This window comes from Mytilus californianus, unplaced genomic scaffold (assembly GCF_021869535.1).
Source record: "Mytilus californianus isolate M0D057914Y unplaced genomic scaffold, xbMytCali1.0.p SCAF_1, whole genome shotgun sequence".
Taxonomy (NCBI): domain Eukaryota; kingdom Metazoa; phylum Mollusca; class Bivalvia; order Mytilida; family Mytilidae; genus Mytilus; species Mytilus californianus.
In genome coordinates this window covers 13,665,903-13,680,576 of record NW_026262581.1, presented here as the reverse complement: position 1 = coordinate 13,680,576, position 14,674 = coordinate 13,665,903, and the positions used below count along the sequence as shown (strand labels likewise).

At 33.1% G+C, this 14,674-nt stretch overlaps 1 protein-coding gene across 1 annotated transcript; it reads left to right on the top strand.

The window, feature by feature from the left end:
* Nucleotides 1-4,535: 4,535 nt before the first annotated feature.
* On the top strand, nt 4,536-14,282 carry LOC127708132 (translocon-associated protein subunit delta-like). The gene is made up of 6 exons (XM_052213007.1): nt 4,536-4,640; nt 5,351-5,469; nt 6,300-6,374; nt 11,743-11,832; nt 12,642-12,707; nt 13,751-14,282. Exons 1-6 carry the CDS (start codon nt 4,577-4,579, stop codon nt 13,856-13,858), a joined length of 522 nt encoding a protein of 173 aa, XP_052068967.1. The 5' UTR covers nt 4,536-4,576; the 3' UTR covers nt 13,859-14,282.
* The last annotated feature ends 392 nt before the right edge of the window (nt 14,283-14,674 follow it).

Below are 14,674 nucleotides of genomic sequence, written 5' to 3'. Positions count from 1 at the left end.
TTCCAAACTTTAGAACAATATTTGTAGATACATTGTCGAAGACTTGTCAAAATAGGTCGAATACATATATCTCTCATGACCTGATGCATTAAAAGATAAAAAAAAGGAAGTCACCTACATATCTATGTACAAACATGAAATGTGTACTTATTTTGTTTCTTTTGAACTAATAGTGAACAATTTGACTTGTGCCTGTCCCAAGTCAGGAGCCTGTAATTCAGCGGTTCAGTGTCGTTTGTTGTTGCATTCAATATTTATTTTTCATTTATTGCTTTGTACATGAAACAGGCCGTTAGTTTTCTCGTTTGAAATGTTTTACGTTTGTCATCTAAGGGCATCTTATAGCATTCTATGCGGTATGGGTTTTGCCAATTGTTGAAGACCAAACGGTGACCTTTATTTGCTAATTTCTACGTCATTTGCATTGGTCTATGGTGGACTGTTATCTCATTGGCAATTATACCACATCTTCTTATTTTCATATCTTCCGAAAATCCTGGTCGGACGCAAAATTGATGCAGTTTCTCTGATAATGTTTGCAGCCGTAACATGCTTTGAAAAGTATTATCAAACCCTATAAACTTAAACGCATGTCAGTTTCTTGAACTAGAACCTTCTTTATGTTTTGTCCAATCACAAGAAAACATGCATGACCGAGAGTCTGGAGCAAAATAGCATTAGCTTGATCTGTGAGACTTGTATTCTTAAACAGTTCTTTGCTATATTTTCATTACATTTAACCATTTTTTAACCAGGAGATGAGGGAAATCTAAATTTGATACCCTTCTGTCGATGGAATGTGCATCTCCTTACTTTATTTATTACGTATTACCAATCATCAATTAGGCATACACTAACAGATAGTACCCTTTCTTTCACTATATACGCGATCGCCTCGAGTGCGCAATGTCGTAGGTTCGAACCCCGTTCGGGCCATACCAAAGACTGAACCAAAATTATGTGAACACGTTAAAGCGTGGGCGGCTCAGCGTGCACATGTTGGTCTAGAACAATCCAAGGTTTATATTCATTGTCATATTATCGTCCTGAATAAGCATTTAATTTGCCACTAGACGTTCAACAAACAGTCTTTCGTCATAATCATCTGAATGATAGCAATTAGCCTTCAAGCTCTAGCTTGTGATAGACTTTGTAGAACAACAATATTGAACAGGGACATGTATGATCATATGCAGTACAGTATATTACACACGGTGTAACTAATTGATATGTACCTATATCTTCGATTAGATTAAAGTCATGCATGGGGTAAAATTTAACAAAAAAGATGACCATGTAATAACCGATTCTAAATGAAAAAAATAATTGGCTAAACCAATTAACAACTGTTATGACAAGTTTAATCAACAACTACAGAAAGCATGGAAAACATAAGCTTGAAAAAACAAAAAATAAAACATCGCTCTATTATCTCGTTTAATTTGTGCACGCGCTTCATGATTCTGTGTTGATTATTTATCAATGTAAAATTGGTAAGCTTCGGCACCAAAATCGAAAGTTTATTAGCAGCTTAATAGAATAGAAAATGGAAACAAGGAATGTGTCAAAGAGACAACTATCCGGCCTAAGAGCAGAAAACAGCCCTAGGCCACCAATGGGTCTTCAACGCAGCGAGAAAATCCGCACCCGGAGACGGTCTTATGCTGGCACCTAAACAATAATGTATACTAGTTCAGCGAAATGGACGCCACACTAAAATCCGAAATATACAAATGATCCAAAATAAATAAAAAAACATACAAGACATATACACATATATGTTTTCGATCAATATTACGAGTTGATTAGACGTTATGGATTCGTAATAATAGTAAAAAAAACATGCACAGAGAAACTTGGTTTGGTATATATGCGTACATGTATTTAAGAATTGAATGTTTCTTTTTGGAAATTTATTGGGGTGTAAAAGCGTGGACCGAAATACATTTTGTATGAAGCGCAGAAGCGCTTCGTTCTAAAAATGTGCGCACGATCAACGCTTTTACAACCCTATAAAATTACTAAAAGAAGCATTCAATACTTATAGTTACATGTTTTTGCTAAGATCATGAAAACACGATTTTTTTTTAATTTTATTTACCTGTGCACTTTATTGTGGAAGCTCGTGTCGTCATGAATGTTTCATTTCATTTTGAAATGAAGGCTAATTTCAGAATGACGCGAGATTGCTGTTAGCCAATCAAAATAACGTATTATAATGAAATGTACTTAGTGATTATATTTTTGCCATTGCATGCTTATTGATTTTTGCTTTTTGATATTTACGTTGGTATTGTTTTAACTTATGCTTGTGAAGTCTGGGGATTTTCCAAAGCAGCTGAAATCGAAAAAGTTCATTTATGTTTTTGTAAAAGATTACTCGGAGTGAAGCAATCAACCAATACTGCTATGGTGTATTTTGATATCTATTTTTAGCTGGGACGAATTCCCTTAATAGTGAAACGTAAACTGCAGATTTTTAAATACTGACTCAAACTTTTGAACACAAATAACTGTATTCTGTTTAACATAGGACCCTATGGGAACTACATATAAATGTCTTCTCTTATAGAACCAGTGAATGGAATGAAACCAAACATGGCATGAACGTTCCTTATGAGATGCTGACCAAGTGTTGTTACTTTGCAGTCGGTCTATCATCCAAGATGGCCGCCAGCGGGGGACTTAGTTTAACATAGGACCCTATGGAAAATACATACAAATGTCTTCTTTTAGAGAACCACTGAATAGAATGAAACAAAACATGGCATGAATGTTCCTTATAAGGTGCTGACCAAGTGTTGTAACTTTGCAGTAGGTCCATCATCCAAGATGGCCGACAGCGGGGGACTTAGTTTAACATAGGACCCTATGGGAACTACCTATAAATGTCTTCTCTTATAGAACCAGTGAATGGAATGAAACTAAACATGGCATGAATGTTCCTTATGAGGTGCTGACCAAGTGTTGTTACTTTGCAGCCGATCCATCATCCAAGATGGCCGCCAGTGGGTGACTTAGTTTAACATAGGACCCTACAGGAAATACATACAAATGTCTTCTTTTAGAGAACCACTGAATTGAATGAAACCAAACATGGCATGAATGTTCCTTATGAGGTGCTGACCAAATGTTGTTACTTTGCAGTTGTTCCATCATCCAAGATGGCCGCCAGCTGGGGACGTAGTTTAACATAGAACCCTATGGGAAATACATAAAATGTCTTCTTTTAGAGAACCACTGAATGGAATGGAACCAAACATGGCATGAATGTTCCTTATGAGTCGTTGACCAAGTGTTGTTTCTTTGCAGCCGATCAATCATCCAAGATGGCCGCCAGCGGGGGACTTAGTTTAACATAGGGCTCTATGGGAAATACATACAAATGTCTTCTTTTAGAGAACCAGTGAATGGAATGAAACCAAACATGGCATGAATGTTCCTTATGAAGTGCTGACCAAGTGTTGTTACTTTGCAGTCGGTCCATCATCCAAGATGGCCGACAGCGGGGAACTTAGTTTCCCATAGGACCCTATGGGAAATACATACAAATGTCTTCTTTTAGAAAACCACTAAATGGAATGGAACCAAACATGGCTTGAATGTTCCTTATGAGGTGCTGACCAAGTGTTGTTACTTTGCAGCAGATCATTCATCCAAGATGGCCGCCAGGGGAGGGGACTTAGTTTAACATAGGACCCTATGGGAAATACATACAAATGTCTTCTTTTAGAGTACCACTGAATGGAATGAAACCAAACATGGCATGAATGTTCCTTATGAGATGCTGACCAAGTGTTGCTACTTTGTTGCCGATTTACTGTTCAAGATGGCCACCAGGATATTTTATTAAATAATGGGACCAAAATTAATCCAAATTTGGCCTCAATCATTATTTGGGTATCTGTTTTGATTTTTATCTATCTTTACATGATTTCTAAAACCAAAGTAGAGTCAGATGAGCGACACGGGCTCTTGAGAGACTCTAGTTAAAAATTCATCTTTCGATAAATATAAAATAATTGCTGACAAATTTTCTGGAAAAGGAAAAAAATTCTTGAAGATTAAATAATTCATACTATGATATGACAAATTTTACTGTATCGCTATGGCATCGTATACACTCCCTTTTTACAATCATTCCTTTTCAACTTGAGACCTTTACAATGTTATTGAGTTAAAAAAAAATTGTAGACCATCTACTGTTTATTTGAATTGAGAAAGCATCCGCCTCCCCGCAAAACAAAGAAAAAAACCCAACTCAACTGAAAAAAAACACTCGCAAGTTTTGGGGAAAGAAATCTTAGATTCAAATCTCTACTTGATTTTATCAGTTTTTATCACGTTTTTATGGACTCTCCCTTTTTGAATTTATCTTGGAGTTCGGTATTTTTGTTTTACTTTTTTGGATCAATATCCAATGATGTTCATAGAAGTAGAACATAAATCTAGTGTGAATATTAAACAAGTTATAGTACACCGGAAAACTTTCTGCTGGCCCCGGGCAATAAACGATGGTATAAATATAATCGATCACCGGTCGCCTCATTTTTCGAAGGGGAGGTAATCATTAACAATGGCGACAACAAGCACAATGTTGGCATCTTTGGTGGTAGTTTTGTTGCCTTTTGCAGTGTTAGGTAAGATATTTCAGTCAACTTCATCCTTAAATCATCTTACTAGATTTTCTCAAATGAAGCAACGAAGAGAAGGCGTAAGAAATATAGTTTTTACTGTACAAAATCTATTTTTGAGTTGCCGGTGTTGACGTGGCAGTTTCATCTGGATGTGTAATTTTGGAAATACACGATGCCGCCAGGAAAATTCACCCATCTTATACTATTTACTGGTTTAAAAATTCATTTTATTATTTATGCCGTGTCCTTGATTGAACCTCCGAGTAAAGAAAATCGTAATAATGACAATCCTAAAAATTCTTTCCAAAACAAGTGGGGTCTGTACAATGCTTTTGGTGTAAAAATTACACTGCATAAAATGTATTTTAATTATTAATTTTCATCTAATTCAAATATTATATCTTGACACACCGAAAGGCTTCTAGAAAACACATAATCTGTTTTAAATTAGAAATACAGTCAGTATGGTAAAAGTATCAACTCAAAATAGTTGTGCAATAATCATTTTGATATTGTAATGCAGTATATATTTCATCAAATATGTCGGTTATGAAGCTAATAGCTTCAAACATTGCATCTAGCAACTCCTTGTATCTTATACTAAAAAGGATAGGATCCTTCCATATGAGCCCCACAACGATCTTACAGGTATACTAAGAAAAAGGATAATATAATTTATGGGTGTTGTTTATCTGATTCATTATGTATTTCAGGAAGCACATGTGTTTCACCAGATGTCAAAACAGAAACATACACAACCACTGATGGTATGGCTTCCATGGACACAGTTTTTGTAGTAGAATTTTCATTGAAATGTCAACAAAAAGTAGAGGTAATGTACATGTATTCCAAATTATAAACCTTAATAAAAACAGATTATGTCTGCCTTTGCTGAATCTGAAAACACAGTCAAAACCATGTTTCAAACATAAGATTTTCATCTTCCCCTCTAATAAACACATTAAAAGGTTTGGGAAGGTTTCACTTTTTGTCTTTAAATTTTCATAATAAGGGGGGACTTCAAATATACATTTGTACTTCATGCCTGAGATGTCAACCATCACTGTTTTTCCAATCTTGATCTGTTGACTAACAAAAGGTTGATGTACAAAAAGAGAGAAAAGAACATAACTCAGTCATGTCAGTATAGGAAAAGTATTTAACTCACTAAAAACTGTTATAGATACAGAGAAAACAAGTACAAGCAAGGGTTTGTATTTATTGAGTTAACCAAATTTTATCAGTATCTCAATTCATCATGTTCATCATGGCAAACACTGCATGCACCATAAACAATTATGAAAAATCTAAATATCAATCAATCTGCTTTGAAAAATTAACATGATTAAGAAAAAAGATCTACATTTTGTATTGCTAGATCATTAATGATAACTTAGGCAAAAATGATTAAAGAATATTTTATGTATTTTAACAGAAAGGTTAAAACCTCCAGATGATAATAATTTAGATTTTTTCATTTCTGATTTTAAGTCTCATTATTAATTGAAGTATACATTACATTTGATTCAACAGTAAGAATTATATCACTGGATATATATGCTTTCCAAAATTGTGCAAAGTTATTAAAGTGAAAAAGTTTCTAAAATATATGTACTAAGATTATTATTTATAATCATGATAATTCACTTTTCTATATTTCAGAATTTAAATTTATATGCTGATATAAATGGTAGAACAGTACCAGCAACAAAGACAAACAAAGCTGATAATTACCAGGTAATACACTGTCTGAAAATATATAGTTTATACACAACCAGAAAAGACTGGGTTTGTTAATGGTCCTGATTTCAATCTGCTATTCCTTTGGTTTATTGATGGTATAGACAGGGGGTCATCGTTTTCATTTTTCTAGTAACCACTTGAGACTCCTGTCCATCTTCAAGAATATTTAATATTTAGTTAGCAGCGTGATAATGTTGAGTTGCAATATGTACACAAATTTTACATCTACTGTGCAGCTACTTCCTGTTTGCTGATACTTTAAAAGTTCAATCAATTCTACTCGGCGACACAGGTCTAGACCTGGTATTGGTCTTGTTTCAGTAAAAATCAATTAGACTAGTAGATATCAGGCGTGAAAAAAGTTAAAACAACAAAATAAAGCCAACATTGTGACAGCATGCTGTAAAATTGTGGTTTTTATACGACGGCAAAAAAATTTTGAGGTAGTATATTGGTATGACGTTGGCGTTGTCGTCGTCGTCCGAAGACACATTGGTTTTCGCACTCTAACTTAAGTTTAAGTGAATGGATCTCTATGAAATTTTACCATAAGGTTCAATACCACAAAAGGAAGGTGGGGATTGATTTTGGGGGTTATGGTACCAACAGTTAAGGAATTAGGGGCCACAAATAAGCATATTTGTAACTTCCAGACATAACTTGTGTGTTAGTGTATGGATCTCTCTGACATTGTACCACAAGGTTCCATATCACAAAGGGAATGCTGGGATTGATTTTGGGGGTAATTGCCTCGAAAACGTTTAGGAATAAGGGGCAAAAAAGGGGCAAAAAACAAGCATTTTTCTAGTTTCATGACAATAACTTGTGTGTAAGTGTATGGATCTCTCGACATTGTACCACAAGGTTCCATATCACAAAGGTAATGCTGGGATTGATTTTGGGGGTAATTGCCTCAAATTTTATGAATTAGGGGCCAAAAAGGGGCAAAAAACAAGCATTTTTCTAGTTTCATGACAATAACTTGTGTTCAAGTGTATGGATCTTTATGAAATTGTACTACAAGGTTCCATATCACAAAGGGAAAGCTGGAATTGAGTTTGGGGGTAATTGCCCAAAACGTTTAGGAATAAGGGGCCAAAAATAAGCGTTTTTCTAGTTTCCAGACAATAACTTGTGTTCAAGTGTATGGATCTCTCTGAAATTGTACTGCAAGGTACCATACCACAAAGGGAAGGCTGGGATTGATTTTGGGGGCAATTCCCTCAAAATTTTAGGAATTAGGGGCCATAAAAGGGCAAAAAAAATAAGCATTTTTCTAGTTTAAGGACAATAACTTGTGTGTAAGTGTATGGATCTTAATGAAATTGTACTGCAAGGTTCCATATCACAAGGGGAAAGCTGGGTTTGAGTTTGGGGGTAACCGCCCTAAACGTTTAGGAATTTGGGGCCAAAAAGGGGCCAAAAAACAAGCATTTTTTAGTTTCAAGACAATAACTTGTGTTCAAGTGTATGGATTTCTCTGAAATTGTACTGCAAGGTACCATACCACAAAGGGAAGGCTGGGATTGAGTTTGGGGGTGATGAATCATAAGGTGGTTCAAAAAATTTGGGGGGGGATTTATTTTTTTCCTTTTTTTTTTTTAAATTTTCCATTTTAAATTGGTTATTTCTGATTTATATATAAAAGCAAATAATAATGATATGGTTTGAATAGGTAAATTAAATTTTTTTAATTTCTTAGACCACATTCATTCTGTGTCAGAAACCTATGCTGTGTCAAATATTTAATTATTAAATTCAGTGCTGTATCAAGCTTGAATGTTGTGTCCATACTTGCCCCAACTGTTCAGGGTTCAACCTCTGCGGTCGTATCAAGCTGCGCCCCAGCGGAGCATTTTATCAAGTTTTACCCTTGTATGTCCGTCTGAACGTCCCAAAGTTGGTTTCCGTTCTCTAACTTTAGTTTGCCTCAACCAAATGTTATGAAACTTTTACACAATGCTTATTATCACTAAATACAAATCAAGTTTGAATTTTGGTGGCGTCACTTTTACCGTTCTAGAGTTATGCCCCTTTACAAATGGAAAAATTGCTAAATTTTCCGTTTCCGTTCTCTAACTTAAGTTTGCCTCAACCAAATGTTATGAATCTTATACACAATGCTTATTACCACAATATACAGATCAAGTTTGAATTTTGGTGCCGTAACTTCTACTGTTCTAGAGTTATGCCCTTTACAAATGGAAAAATTGCTGAATTTTTCATTTTTTTTCTAAATATCAAGTATTTTTAAAATTGGAGTTATCTTTCTTTGTCCATGATTATAGTTGAATCAACTACAATCAATGCTTTATACAATGCAATGTTTAATTTTACCTTCCACTGATAAATTAAAGCAATTTTTACCCTTCATTTCTAAAAATATTTTAAAGTCTTCTTTGAAAATTGGAGTTATCTTTCTTTGTGCATAATGGTAGTTGAATCAACTACAAACAATGCTTTATACAATGCAATATTCAATTTTACTTCCTACTGATAAATTAAAGCAATCTTTACCATTCAGTGCTTACAAGCACTTTGATTACTGTTCTAGAGTTATGCCCATTTACAAATGAAAAAAATGCTGAATTTTTCGTTTCCGTTCTCTAACTTGAGTTTGTCTTAAATTAATGTAATGAAATATATATATAATGCTTTTTACCACAAAACTCAGTTTAATTTTTTTTCATATATCATTCATACAATGAGTTAATGATTTGGACAGATAAAAGCCCCATATACCGTAATCGGGCTTGTATAGTTCGCACTGGTACATAGTCCGCACCCCCTTTTCCCCACAAAATTTTTGGTAAAAAAACTTTTTGTAACTGTTAGAAAAGGTCTAATGAAAGTCTGGTAATTTCAAATCGTGTGTGGTCATATGCGGTATTTTCTTGGAAAAACCTATTTTCCATCAACAAACAGAAGCTGAAACTGCTTGTAAATGATTCTTAAAGCCTTCATGATTGTTAAAATAAGTCTAAATCACACAAAAAACAATTTAGAAACTTGTTTATGTTTAAACCGGAAGTTTGAAAAGCACGTGTAAAAGAAGAGAAAAACGGTGAGAGTCGAAATCCATACATACTAGATACCAATATAATACGACTTTGAAAGTAAAACAGTTCCATCCTGATGTAAAATAGTGTTAAATATATCTATCACATTAATGTTTGAAGGGTTTTAAGCTAATAAATAACATATTAGTCAGTATGAAACACCAAAACGGAACGTATAATAACCGATTACGTTTTGTAATTTACACATCGTAAGCTGGTTTACGGTTGTCTTTTTTACTTTTTTTGTACAGTTTCATTCAAGCAGATACCAGTTTATTTTATAAGCAATGCATTGAAAAGAAACGAAAAATTTGTTATGAAGCGTTTAATTTTTAAATTTATCAATATTAATTTGATATTGAATAATAATAACTTATTAATATGGATTAGGTAAATTTATTAGTTTGAAAAAAAGATAAGAGCGCCCTCTACAATATCAATAACAAACATGGCGGAACGAAAATAAACCACCTCGCGAAATTGAATTTTTTCTCTTATTTCTTGCTTATTGTACTCTATAGTCCGCACCCCTGCTGGCAGGTTCAATTTGGGAGAATAAAACCACTGACTATACAAGCCTTTTAACGGTACTTTGCCTTTAAGGTGGTACCCAACACCTTGACTAATATTAATTTGGCTCGTTTAATTTTCATAAAATTTTGACAAAATGTTTACTTTGACCCTTTGACAAAAATATAAAAATTTCAAAAAATTTGAACCAACCACTTTATCAGAAAAATTTCATTGGTTATATAGCAGTTTGACAAACACTAATTTTGATCATTGAGAAGCTTAATATTTCCTACAACAATACAACGTGATTAAAACGTTTAGCTGATTTTTACAGAGTTATCTCCCTGTAGTGTTAGGTACCACCTTAAAAGGACAAAAGTTGTCAACTCAAAAAAATAAATATAAAGTAGCATTTTTTAAAGGGGAGTGGAGTTCATCCCCTTTAACTTCCCTAGGCCTCTTAGATCAAATAATGTTGACTTTTGATTAACATTATTGTCAAACAAAGATAATTAATTAATATTAACAGTTGGAAAAATATATCTACATGTATGCAATTATTGCACCTGTATATCTACATGCTGCATGTTTGCGTCTATCCCAAGTCAGGAACCTCTGGCTTTTGTTAGTCTTGTATGTTTTTTATGCCCCCGCCGTATCGGAGGGGGCATTAAGTTTTACCCTTGTCGGTCTGTACGTCCCAAAATTGGTTTCCGTTCTCTAACTTTAGTTTTGCCTCAACCAAATGTCATGAAATTATACACAATGCTTATTACAACAAAACACAGATCAAGTTTGAATTTTTGTGGTGTCACTTTTTCTGTTCAAGAGTGATGCCCCTTTACAAATGGAAAAATTGCTGAATTTTTTGTTTCCGTTCCCTAACTGTAGTTTGCCTCAACCAAATGTGATCAAACTTATGCACAATGCTAATTACCACAAAACACAGATCAAGTTCAAATTTTGGTGGTGTCACTTTTATCGTTCTAGAGTTGTGCACCTTTAAAAATGGAAAAATTGCTGAATTTTTCGTTTCTGTTCTGCCCCAACTTATTGTTATGAATCTTATAAACAATGCTTATTACCACAAAACTCAGATCAAGTACAAATTTCGGTAGCGTCACTTTTACAGTTCTTGAGTAATATCTCTTTATAATGTTATATGCAAGCGGGGGCATCATCTGTGTCCCATGGACACATTCCCCATTAATTCAATTTTGGTTCATTTTATGTTTGGAGTCTAGTGTGACGTCCATTTTCACTGAACTAGTATACATTATTGTTTAAGGGCCAGCTGAAGCCCGCCTCCAGTTGCAGGATTTTCTCGCTGTATTAAAGACCCATTGGTGGCCTTGGGCTGTTTTGTGCTCTTTGGTCGGGTTGTTCTCTCTTTGACACATTCCCCGTTTCCATTTTCTATTCAATTAAGCTGCTAATAAACTTTTGATTTTGGTGCCGAAGCTTACCAATTTTACCTTGATAAACAATCAGCACATAATCATAAAACGCGTGCACAAAATTAAACCCGATAATAGAGCGATGTTTTTATTTTATTTTTTTTCCAAGCTTATGTTTTCCATGCTTTCTGTAGTTGTTGATTAGACTTTGTCATAACAGTTGTTAATTGGTTTATTAATTTAAATAAAACAGAAAAATAAAATTTCCTATTTGAATACCTAAATTTTGAAATGATATATCTTCAGAAATATTGTCTGATGGAATGCTACACATAGATATGTTAAAATGTAATTGTAAATTTAACTTGACAATCTCTTTTTTATCTACTTCAGATTAGTTTTTCTGAGGAGCATAAAAATTTACCCTCAGGATCCTACCAAGTAAGATTATATGATGATGAAGGATATTCTGCATTAAAGAAGGTATGTACATGATGTATGCAAATGTAAATATACAAACAGATGGTTAGTGAAAGCCATAAGCATCAAAACATTACAGTTATTATCATAATGCAAGCAAGTTAAAGGTTTGGTTGACTTGCTTGCTTTGTTTGTATAAATGTTTGCTCAAGCATTGTAATTAAGATTGACATCTGAAAACAGTATAAAAAGGGGGAGTTAAACTTGTATACATTATATTTAAATTTGATTGGACATTATCAAATAATCAAATTTACCTATATACAGGTTTAACTCCGCTGACTTATATTGTTTGCAGATGTCAATCTTAATTACAATGCTTGGGCAAACATTAATACAAACAAAGCAAGCAAGTCAATCATACTTTTAACTTGCTAGCATCAGGATAACAGCTGTAACTTGTTGAAAAACTTGAGAAATAGTGAAGTTACATATTACATTTAATGAACAGATACACAATGAATACTGAATTACAAAAAAAGGAAGTTAAATTTCTTTGTAATGAAAAAAATTAGCATATTTTTTCAATAGGTATTTCCATCTCATTGCTCAAATGTTAAAAAAACTTACTTAATTGTTATTTGACATTTGAGTTGAAAATTAATTTAAAAAACGTTTTCTATTGCTTTGTATTAATTTCCAGTAAATGCTTACAAGTTTTAAATAAAAAAATATGTTGAGACTGAAAAAATTATTCTACAAAGAAATGGTGAGTTTCTTGTATTGCTTGTACATAAAAATGTATATTGTATACATACATTTTAAAAGAGATTTTGTTAATTGTACTAACTGTTGATTTAAACCTCTTTCAGGCTCAAAGAAGTGGTGATTCAGAAAGCCAGATAAAACCAGTCCATACTTTTCACATCAGCCATCCTGTATGTACATTATATTTATTGTAAATTAAGGGAACTAATAAAAACATATTACTTTACAAAAACCAGCCATATGTAGTTCTAAGAAACTGCAGTGTCAACTTCAAAAATCTACCAGCCTTGTTGTTGTGAATTTGAAATTTGTAGAGTGGTCAAATTTAGAGATTTTATGTGTCTACACTATTTACAGAATGTGAAATATATGTTTATCAGCTGGGGCATACAGAAAATCTGAAAAAAATTGTCCATATAAATAAAAGATGTCTGGAATGTGTCAATGATACACATAAAACGAGTCAATCACACACAAAAAAAAAAACGACAGAGGTCAAAGTGTCCTGACAATATGCCAAGTTATTGATTGTCCAAAATAATACTAATCTAGGGCATCACTTGAATTATTTATGGCAGTGAAAACTCACTTTGTGTCTAATAACAAAATCTTAAACACTCTACCACATTTCTTAATGATTTTTGGGTGCTAAAAGGAGATTTTGGTTAGGTGCTAGGGTGGGAAATTGATTCAGTAGTGCAAGTACTTAATTATGGGTTTTTTTCTTTGCTATTTATTTCTTAATGAATTTAAAAGAAAAATAATGTTCATTTTCACTTGGAAACAGTTCATTTCTGTATAACAAACAGTAAAAAGTTCATAAAAATATGCCTGTTTAATTCATTGCAGTGAAAATACATTGAAAATTTTTGCCAGTAAAAGGCTTGCCTGTCAAAAAAATTTTAATTGATTGTCCAATGATTTGCCTCCCCACAGTATAAAAGGCCTTCTCTAGCATCAGATTAAAAAATTATAAAAAGAATTCAGTTGATTAGAAGAAATGAATTGCAACTGCAACTTGAAAAAAGTTAATTTGCTAATTTGAATTTTGCAAGAGCAATCAATGCCTTTTGAAAAAGAACAGCTAGAATTTGTTAAAAGAATGTAAAGAAAGTTATTTCCAGAAAGGGAAAAGCATTTATGTTTAATAAGAAAAAAAGAAAAAAAGCAGCTCCTTGATAAAAATGTTAAAACATAATTATTTTGCTTTCAGGGTGTATGGAAAGGACCTTTACTACAGAGTGAATTTGTGGCTTCCATGGTTGCCATTCTTGTTTGGTACTTCGCATACACAGCAAAAGCAAAACTACAGTCCAACTAGAGAATCCACTAACATCACATTTCTCTCAAATCATTCCATCATACGAATACTTAATTATCATCTTCAGGGAGGATACATAAAGACTCCATATTGTTCAAGGAGAAAGTCGTCATTTGAATTTTTTTGTTCAAATTTCTAAACAGGATTATGAATTAACTTTTATTTTGAATTGTTTAAGTAACAGTTATATTTGGGGGGAAATGCATCCTTGAAAAAGAAAAGAAGAAAATATTTTTTACATATATAAATAACAAGACAAATTATGGTTCTAAGAAAAGTTATGCAATCATTTTATATTAATTATATGGGTATATGTTAGAGTGAAATATTGACACCCAAAAATAGAACTTACTTTGTTATTTATTTGATTGTGTGTAAAAGAAGGTGTGAAAGTGAAAAGAATAAAAAGTTTTTTATTTTATAACATATTTTATTATCATTTTGTTATCATATCTTAATCCTAAAAGCATAGTATGGCATGTTGTTTCTGCTGCAGCATCAACAATGTATTAGTATGTGATTAGGTCAGTTTATAGGTAACAACTAGGGGTATGTCAATGATAGTTGGTATGCAGTTATATTAGTATTTGCACATTTCATTCCCATGGAGATCATTCGGCCCACCCCCTCAGAGACATATATCTGTGACAACAGCTCATTACATGAAAAAATACCATTTTGTCCATATGAAGCAGTTGCATTTTTTTAATTAAGGGTATTTTGCTTAATGTTGGCTGTTATTGTTAGTTCCTTTTGGGTTCTCTTTTGAAACACTCAGACAATATTCCATCTATATATGACTGTTATAAGCAAATT

Coding starts and splice junctions, on each gene's coding strand:
- LOC127708132 (XM_052213007.1), top strand. CDS start 4,577: ATGGCGACAACAAGCACAATGTTGGCATCTTTGGTGGTAGTTTTGTTG. Junction 4,641..5,350: donor GTTGCCTTTTGCAGTGTTAG/GTAAGATATTTC, acceptor TATGTATTTCAG/GAAGCACATGTGTTTCACCA. Junction 5,470..6,299: donor AATGTCAACAAAAAGTAGAG/GTAATGTACATG, acceptor TCTATATTTCAG/AATTTAAATTTATATGCTGA.